Raw genomic sequence first — 9491 nt, 5'->3', positions numbered from 1 at the left:
CATAATTAAGCCCGATTTTTTGTTGTTTCTTTTGGCTTAAAGTAATTTATTATGCATGGTAGAAAAAAATATGAATAATTTATTTATAAGTTAAAATTTAATTATAACTTTGCATTTGGCAGTGGGGACAAAGCACTGGCATGCTCTCTCCTTGGCATTTAGGGTGGATCTGAAGGGGGTAATTAAAATCCAAGTAAAAGTGGAAGGTCACAGCCGAGGCCTCTATGGGAGAACTTCCTCCAGGATCATGTCACTTGGGTGCAGTCACGCTGCTGAAAGCCTGCCGGGCTTACAAGCCCGTGTTCGCCAGGTAGTAAGAGAAAGAACTGTGACCCAAAGCAGATGGGGAGGGAGGCTGCATACCGGACCGGACACGTTTCATTCCTTCAGGCCTGTTCTCGTTCGGACTGTGATTCACAGCTGTGTAACGCTGCCCCAGCTGCTCTCAGGTTGGAGGCTTTCGTCCCGGCCGCGGGCAGGGATTGGCTTGCACCTGCCTGGGGGCACCCATGGTGCTCATCCCATCCCCAGGCGAGCCCTGACGCTGCCCAGGAGCTGCCTCCTGCCTCCAGAGACAGGCAGGGGCAGAGCTTCGGAGCACTCACAGTGATTTTGAGGAGGGTAATTCAAGCCATGACTTCTCCAAGTGCTCTTTCCTGCCTTCTCTGTGGCGTGGGCTCCACAGCATGGTGGCAGGGTGGATACGTAGAGGGCAGTGCGTGGATGTGGGGCTGACAGATGCTGTGGTGGCGGAGATGTTGGGTGGGCTCAGGGATGGGGGCTGTGTGTGCTGCCTCTTCGTGTGGGGACACCAGCGGGCTCAGCAGTGGGTGTCTCTGGTCAAAGGGACTTCGTGCAGGTGTCCTGCCAGGGTGGACATGGTGCTTACACCTGTGCTGAGCTTCTAAGAGGCTTCAAGGCTGCACCTGTGTGCACAATACGAGGAAAGCAGCCCTGCTGGCAGCATTTGGGGCAGGATTTTTTGGTGCTCAGCCCTCCCTCAAGCACTGTGTTCAGCTTTGAACCCCTACAAGAAGGGGTTCACTACATTACAGTACAAGAAGGCCATCAAGGCCCTGGAGTACGTCCAGAGAAGGGCTACGAAGCTGGTGAGGGACCTGGAGCACAAGTCCTGTGAGGAACGGCTGAGGGAACTGGGGGTGTTTGGTCTGGAGAAGAGGAGGCTCAGGGAGACCTCATTGCTCTCTGCAACTGCCTGGAAGGAAAGGGTGGGGAGCTGGGGTCGGCCTCTCCTCACAGGTAACTGTGCCAGGAGCAGAGGGAACGGCCTCGAGTTGTGCCAGGGGAGGTTCAGGCTGGAAATGAGGAGACATTTCTTCTCAGCAAGAGCGCTCAGGCATTGGGACGGGTTGCCCAGGGAGGTGGTGGAGTCCCCGTCCCTGCGGGTGTTCAGGGAGAGGTTGGACGTGGTGCTGGGGGACAGGGGCAGGGGGTGGGGGGTGGGGGGGGCGGTTGAACCAGATGAGCTTGGAGCTCTTTTCCAACCCTAACGATTCAAGGGTTCTGTGATTCTACAGAGAAGAACAGGTAAAACCCAACGGTAAAAAAAAAACGTCTATCGGCCAGGCACGGGGACCCCGAGGGCCGGAACCTTTCCGCCCCCCCCGGAACCTTTCCGCCAGGCCCAAGGCAGAGCCGGAGCCTTTCGGCGCGGCGCAGGCGGGCCCGGAAGAGGAGCGCAGGGCGGGCAGGGACGATGGAGACGATCCTGGAGCAGCAGCGGCGCTACCACGAGGAGCGGGAGCGGCTAATGGACGTGATGGTGAAGGAGATGCTCACCAAGAAGTCCACGGTGCGCCCGGGGGGCCGCGGGGGAGGGCTGGTAGGGGGTTGGGGGCAGCCGGGGGTTGTGTGGGCCCCGCTAACGCCGCCGCTCTGCCCGCAGCTCCGCGACCAGATCAACTCCGACCACCGCACCCGGGCCATGCAGGACGTGAGTGCCGCCAGCGCCGGGTTTCTGCCAGAGCAGCCCCCAAGGAGTGGGTGCTGGACGCCCGTGGCCCTCTCCTTTTCATCCTGTGGTTTCTTTTGTTGTTTTTTTTAGAGGTACATGGAAGTGAGCGGCAACCTGAGGGACCTGTACGATGACAAGGATGGGTAAGTGGCGGTACAAGCAGTGAATGCCTGAGGTGTGTGTCCACGCAGGTGGCTGCTCCGTGTGTTTTGCCTCGTGGTTTGTAGGTGAGGAAGGTGGGGGCTTCTCTGAATGTGGTGTAAACAGACGAGGAGTAATGCTGTTCCGTGAGACACTGCGCCATGGTGACACTAAACCTGCTAGAGCAGGACCTGGGCTTCACATTAAATATGTTTATGCAGGATATGAACTTTTCATTATATCATTGGATTGAGCCACCTGTCAATTGCCTCAAAGGTTTGTGAGTTTACTGCATTTTCAGTGAGAGACACAACCTGGACCACCCAAGCATAAGCCCAGCAGGCTAAACTGTCTATGTGAGGCTTTGCAGTCAGTCTTGCTGGGGTTTTGTATAATCAGAATGCGGCACTGGACCTTGAAAAAAAAATCTAGGAGTGTAAACGTGTTCTCCTTTTTATTTGTAACCTGATCTTGTTTATGAATTCTTAGCTTACGAAAGGAAGAGCTCAGTGCCATTTCAGGACCAAATGAGTTTGCAGAGTTCTACAACAGACTGAAACAAATTAAAGAGTTTCACCGGAAGCATCCAAATGAGGTAAGTAGTTAACTGCTTCATAAGAATAGCTGTTTTGTGGTCTGTTGGACCTCATCCCAGCAATAAACAGACTTTTGTTGCTGTTCTGTTTTCATTGCCTTAACGTATAAGTATGAAGTATATTAAAATGTCATTCAAGAAAAGAAAATATTCAAGAACAGATGGTGCTTTGGAGGCTTTATATAAGCTCCTGTGAGATCTGTATGAGTAGGAGAAAATGCGAGATGCTGACCATGGCCCTTGCACACTGTGTTAGTTTGGGAGCCACCTGCAGCTGAGCGTTCAGTTTTGCCTGTCTAACGCTGGCTAAAGTCGAGGTGACTGGGTAGTACTGCCTCTTTCTTTGTGCAAACGTGATGTTGCAGAAACGCTTTGGATACCTTTCCAGTTACTGCTTTTATTGTTTACAATATATTTTGATTTTGTATTAATTATTCTGGGATGTTAGCTGAAGTAATCACTTTTTCTGTAACTTCTGTCTGTTCTTGCAGATTTGTGTTCCGATGTCGGTGGAGTTTGAGGAGCTGTTGAAGGCCAGAGACAACCCGAGCGAAGAGGCTCAAAGTAAGTCTATATTTTTTTTCTGAGGCCAGTTTGGGTGAGAATACCATGCTTGCTTGACAGGTATTATTTAGTGACCTGTCCAAACTTATGTCTTTCAGAGCTGTACTTCTCTTTTACTCTGCTACTTCTGACAATTCTTATTTCATTTAAATTCTCCTGAACTGTAGCCGCCCTGGAATACTCCACAGTCATGGTGCTTCTCTTGGGGAATGTTCTGGTGTATTGCCCAGATGCCTTGTTGCTTTTCTGTGTCAATAAGTATTCCACTTGCATTATAAATATTTTCCTGAAGCATAAATTAGTACACAGCTAATTCTTTTCAGGTTCCAAAGCACATGTATAACACAAAGAGAATATTAAGATCGTAATGAAGCACTTGATATTCTTTCCTACAGATCTAGTGGAGTTCACAGATGAGGAGGGGTATGGCCGATACTTGGATCTTCATGATTGCTATCTCAAATACATTAACCTAAAATCCTCAGAGGTAAGTGGCTGAGTGAGCCTGGGCGATCAGCTATTTCTAGTCTTCTGTGCTTAAGGTTGAGGGTTCTTTTCCTTGCTTGTTTCATTGGTAATTTGTTTTCTTGTTGTTTTGAAATGTATCATAGTTTATTTCTAAACAGCTATTTCAAAGCACTTTTTTGCACATACAGCTTGACAGTGTATGAATTCTGAATGCTGCTTCATGACTCTTCTTTCTTGTTCTCTTCAATTTATTGTCTCTGTCCTTAATGTAATGATGGCCTCGTAAAAATCCTGTCTTCTGCTACCAAGGTATCTAAGGCCATGTGTTAGAAAGCACATGGAAAACCCCAGCACTAAGCAGTCCATCCGGAATAAAGGCATGAGCTGGTGCTTTTCTCCTGGTCTGGTAACTGGAAATGGGTTGTTGATTTGGCTGCATCTGTATAAAGTCTGACTCAAACTTTTTTTGTTCATAGAAACTGGATTACATCACTTACTTATCTACATTTGACCAACTCTTTGATATTCCCAAAGAGAGAAAAAATGCTGAATATAAGAGGTAAACCTTTTTGCCTACCTGCTTCATTTACGACACTTGATAAGAAGGAATTTGCTTCTGAAGTGTACAGCTGTTAAGACTGTAGTTTGCATCAGCTAAGCTCGATGGCTCATTGGGTCACTAACCCTTAGTAATGCAGTTGTATATCAGATGAGCCCTTAGGAGACGTGAAGCATAACAAAATAAGGAAAGCCATTGGGGTCTTACTCTGTAGAGGTACTTTGTCATTGTGGCTGTTGCATCTAGAAATCCTGTGTTTAAAAACTATCCTAATCTTGATGACTTTCATATCGTTATATCACTAATTTGATATGGAATTGTCTGTGCTAATGATTACTCCGGCAGGTACCTTGAAATGCTTCTTGAGTACCTACAGGAGTACACAGATCGCGTGAAGCCATTACTGGACCAGAATGAACTTTTTGGGAAAATTCAGACTGAGTTTGAGAAAAAGTGGGATAATGGAACTTTCCCCGGTTGGCCGGTGAGCAGTCATTGAGTCCTTGTGAATGATTCTGGATTTGGGATAGGTTTTCTTTGAATCAGTAGTGTTAAGTCTCATAGCAAGGTGTGTAGCTGTGCTTCACAAAGATGCAGTTTGAAGCTAACTTGAGTTTAAAATGAACCTTTTAAAACACTTGCTTACTTTGAACCTCTTCCGTTATTTCATTGCTCACTCTAGTGGTAGATATTTTTTTCCCTATGTGAAATGAACTGCCTTTCTTGAGGTTGGGATTTTGCATTACACCAAATCTGAGAGGGTGTCACACAGATTTTGATGTGTCTTTTCTTGGCAGAAAGAAACCAGCAGTGCGCTCACTCATGCTGGAGCCCACCTGGATCTCTCAGCATTTTCCTCTTGGGAGGTAGGTTTTCAGTGCTCTGCACCTAATTGTCAGTCTCGAGCAGGTGGAAGTTTAGCCGTTTGTGTGTTTTTTTTTTTTTTTTTTTTCTATAATTTTACTTTATGAGCTTTCATTTCTGGCTCTGCGCTCTCTGGATAAAACTTCGTGTTGGTGATTTAATTTCTCCCACTAGAGGGCTGTAACTTGAGGGATCTAGTTAGATTGTCGCATTTGTCACTCCTTCAGTGAGGAGTGGCATGTCATTCGCTCTTCTTTTTTTTCCCCCTTTTTGATGAGTTAAAACAGATGTACACCCATATTGTATTATTTTAATAGCTTCTCTCTTACTGTGATTTAATTTATTGAATAGGAATTGGCTTCTCTGGGGCTGGACAGATTAAAATCAGCTTTATTGGCCCTGGGACTAAAGTGTGGCGGGTAAGACAGTATTTTTATAATTTCTTTTCAGTTTTCGAGGTTGACTTGCCTTGCATTTCTTTGTGGGATATGTTTTGTGGTCTTTATTGAACAAGAATTACCTTATGATGCTTAAAAAGACAACGCACTGAGAACCAGTCAAGGAATTTTGTGATGAAGTTTTGAGCAGTGTGTTGTACTGAAGTATCCTGTATAGAGAATTTGGTCAAAAGTATTAACACCAAAATCATAGGAAATATCATGATCTCTTAAAAGCTAAATTTATGACTTTGCTGCATGAATTCAAATATTTTTTTGGCAATATAAGCTGTGATCTCATCTCCTCTCTGCTTCTCCATAGGACTCTGGAAGAGCGTGCTCAGAGACTTTTTAGCACTAAAGGCAAATCCCTAGAATCACTTGATCCTTCCTTGTTTGCTAAGAATCCAAAGACAAAAGGAAGCAAAAGGTGAGCTCTTAAAGATGATTTTTGGGTGAGCATTAGCCCCTTCACTTTTATGAAAAGTGACTATAAACATCACCCCTGTGTAGATGTGATGCAGAGGTTCTTAGAGTATTAGAAGCCTTTCATGTCAGACAATATGGTCCTGAACCAGGTGGAAGATAGCAGAGCTGAATCCCACAGCTGAATGAGCTGTTAAGTACTTGTTTCTGTTTTCTTGCTGCTTGCCAGTCAGATGTGCCCTTAGGAGCTCAGTGTACCCATGCTGTTTGCAGTTCTGGAATGATGTTAAAATTTCCTTATCTGTTTCCAGAGACACTGAAAGAAATAAAGATCTCGCATTCCTGGAAGCTCAGATATATGAATATGTAGAAGTTCTTGGGGTAAGAATTCTATTTTGTCTTTGAGCGTTCAGTTGCAGACCTGTCAATAGTGGTGATGGGAAGGTCATCCTTCACAGACAGTGTGTGCAGAAGAGCTGGTTATATTTCCAGAGTCATGATGTTTAAAAGTGCATGTAAGCAGATAACTCATCATATTCTACTTACTGACAGAAAAGGCTATGTTTTTGTTTCCATTAGTTATTTGCAGCCTCCTGTGAACAGACGTATCTTGTGTCTATCCCAAGCCAAATACAGAGGCTCCCTTTGGGGGAGCCTGCCTTTTTATTATATATTTTTTTTTCCTTCCAGGCACCATATCAATGTAGAGAGTTTCTATTTTACATCTAAGCTATTGGATGTTGCAAGCTTTTACTTTGTCTGCCTTGATACTTGCCTCAAGTCCTTACTTTTGTTTTGGGCAATTGCCTTTAGCATGAAGGCTGCTGCTGTTGGCTTGCTATCTTGGAAGAAGTGCTCATAGTAGTGCAAGTTCTTAATTCTTTTGAAGTAACAAATGTTACACTAAAAACTTCTAGGTTGTTGGGGTAAGGTAAATGAGAGTTCTGTCATTTCTCTCTCTCTGTACACTGGGGAATTGTTTTGCATTGCCATAGTTTGCCCTTAGTTTGTTGCTGTTGTGTGAACAATTTTCTCTTTTCCTGCATCTAGGAACAGAGACATCTTACTCATGAGAATGTGCAACGTAAGCAAGCACGGACAGGGGAAGAGAGGGAGGAGGAGGAAGAAGAGCAAATCAGTGAGAGTGAGAGCGAAGATGAAGAAAATGAAATCATTTATAATCCTAAAAATCTGCCTCTTGGTTGGGATGGCAAGGTAACTGTCAATGCTGGATGAGTGTGAGATTTCACCTGACTCCACGCTACTCTTCTGTTTGAATCTGCCTTGCCCTTTAGCCTAATCTTTGTTTGTCTTTCCTTCTCAGCCAATCCCGTACTGGTTATATAAATTACATGGTTTAAACATCAACTACAACTGTGAGATTTGCGGTAACTACACCTACCGAGGGCCCAAAGCTTTTCAGCGTCACTTTGCGGTAAGTAACGCCTTGCTACAAAAACATCAGTAGTACGTTCAAATAATCTTTATAATGAGTAACTAGTAAATCACTGGAGCATCTGAGCTGCACTTACTCCACTTCTAAAACATGTCTGCAATGATGCTGCAGGGCCATGATGTTGGAATTGTATGTTCAGGGTATATGAAGATCTCTTCTGTCAATTTCTGTAGTCCCCTGTTGTTTGAACACTAATTCCAGTATCCAGTCCTGACTGGTACAGTGTGTTTATTGCCTACCAGAGTTTTGTTACCATCTAAAATGCAGAAAAAATATTTCTATAGGGTTGTTTAGGACTGGTAGATGTGTATTTTGATCTTTGCTGTTGTAGTCTCTGGTGTTGTGGCTGAGGTGGCATTCTGTCTTATATACTGACCTCTTGTCCCCAGGAGTGGCGACATGCTCATGGAATGAGATGCCTGGGCATTCCCAACACTGCACACTTTGCTAACGTCACACAGATTGAGGATGCGGTCTCACGTAAGTCTTGATGGCATTTCTTTGCATAGAACAGGAAACGTGAGATAAGAATGTTCATATTAACTAGTTCTGTCCAAAACATTCAGATCCTTTATGACTTTGTGTTTACAGTGTGGGCAAAACTGAAACTACAGAAAGCTTCGGAGAGATGGCAGCCTGATACAGAGGTGAGATGTTACAGAGCATTTGGATATTTCTAGGCCTGTTTACTTGGGACTCCTCATTTATCTTGCATAACTGTCAGAAGAACTTCTAAGATAATCCCTTGCATGCTGGAGGGTTAGGCAGGAGCCTATGCTGCTAGGTGTACAGCTCCTGTTGGTGATACATGAAAAGCACTTCTTGTGCTGGATTGCAAACTCCTTCTGATAGGGTAGACCCATCTCTCTGCATAAACATCTTTTAATACATTGCTTTACAGTACCAGCGTTGTCTTTGTTTTGTGAGAAGGGCAAGGAACTGTTCTGAGCAGTGTGTTCACTTAAACTAGTGCCTTTTCTTGAGCTCCGTCTCAAAACGTTTTTCAGTAGTATAAAGGGCAACCGGGTAAGACTGGAGTGCGGTGGGAAATGTAGCCTGTAATACAGCTTGTGATTGTTCTGAGTAGGTAAGATCTCTGTCTGGAGCTTGCTGGTAGATCCACTGCCTACCTTCAAGTAGGGAGGTTCTTGGCAGGGCGGTTTTGCTCAGCAGATGAAGCTAAAATGTGAATGCTGTAACACAACCACAGTCAGGCTGTGTGCGGGTGTCTCTAAACTGTTCACTTCATTCTAGGAGGAATACGAGGACTCCAGTGGGAATGTGGTGAACAAGAAGACCTACGAAGACTTGAAACGTCAAGGACTCCTGTAACTTTCCCAAGTGAAGGATTTCACATCTGAAAAAGCAGCGAAGTGTCAGCAGTTCTGACTCCTCTTCAGTTTCTGGATTTTGTATTTGCATGATCGTAGATTTCAAGGATACTTTATAGAATCTCTTTCTAGTAAGCCCCTTGTGAAGCGCAGACCTGTGACATTATTTTATATTAAAAAAAAAAAGCTGAAAAAATAAACTGATTTTAACTTAGGAAGTGCTGAAAACTAATCTCCTTTTGTATGTTGGAAGGAAGAGATTTGATTATGGTGTTTTTAAAAAGCTTTCTGCACGGTATAAGTTGTCAGAAATTATTACTTTTTGTTTCTTCCAGTTTGGATGGAAATTATTTTTGTTGAGGATTGACTGTTTTAAAGCACACATGAACATGCTGCCAATGAGTAGTGGTCCTGTACTATATCTTGCTGTAAGCATATGATTTTCTTAGGACTTCATTGCAGAACAAACTTACGTGGCTTGCATTGCTGCTTTTACCTCAGCTCTGCCTCCCTTTTAGGGTGCTAGGGTCCCTTTTAAGCTTTTTCCAGGGAACAAATAACTGGGATTGGTTTAGTTTGGGCCGTGTGTGCAGTTTGCTTTCATTTCTCCAGCATTGGTGTTGACTTCGAAGGCCTGGTAGATGCTAGGGCAGATCCTTTCTTTGGTGGCTCTCT

General features: G+C 44.5%; 1 protein-coding gene across 1 annotated transcript; it reads left to right on the top strand.

Annotated features, from left to right (window-relative positions):
* Positions 1 to 1680: 1680 nt before the first annotated feature.
* SF3A3 (splicing factor 3a subunit 3) lies at positions 1681 to 9063 on the top strand. Its single transcript, XM_084300852.1, has 17 exons — positions 1681 to 1813; positions 1907 to 1954; positions 2066 to 2118; positions 2606 to 2711; positions 3203 to 3275; positions 3671 to 3762; positions 4220 to 4302; positions 4648 to 4786; positions 5100 to 5168; positions 5518 to 5585; positions 5926 to 6033; positions 6341 to 6410; positions 7080 to 7244; positions 7354 to 7464; positions 7875 to 7965; positions 8077 to 8132; positions 8740 to 9063. Exons 1-17 carry the CDS (start codon positions 1718 to 1720, stop codon positions 8815 to 8817), a joined length of 1506 nt encoding a protein of 501 aa, XP_084156978.1. The 5' UTR covers positions 1681 to 1717; the 3' UTR covers positions 8818 to 9063.
* Positions 9064 to 9491: the final 428 nt, after the last annotated feature.

The sequence above is a fragment of the Netta rufina genome (assembly GCF_964035555.1).
Source record: "Netta rufina genome assembly, chromosome: 23".
Lineage (NCBI taxonomy): Eukaryota > Metazoa > Chordata > Aves > Anseriformes > Anatidae > Netta > Netta rufina.
The sequence above is the reverse complement of the archived record's forward strand: the minus strand, read 5'-3'. Positions and strand labels throughout refer to the sequence as shown.

Bases quoted from the DNA above. Each gene is read 5' to 3' on its own strand.
- SF3A3 (XM_084300852.1), top strand. From the start codon at position 1,718: ATGGAGACGATCCTGGAGCAGCAGCGGCGCTACCACGAGGAGCGGGAG. The intron at 1,814-1,906 runs GTGCGCCCGGGG...CTCTGCCCGCAG, and splicing joins TGCTCACCAAGAAGTCCACG to CTCCGCGACCAGATCAACTC. The intron at 7,245-7,353 runs GTAACTGTCAAT...TTTCCTTCTCAG, and splicing joins CTCTTGGTTGGGATGGCAAG to CCAATCCCGTACTGGTTATA.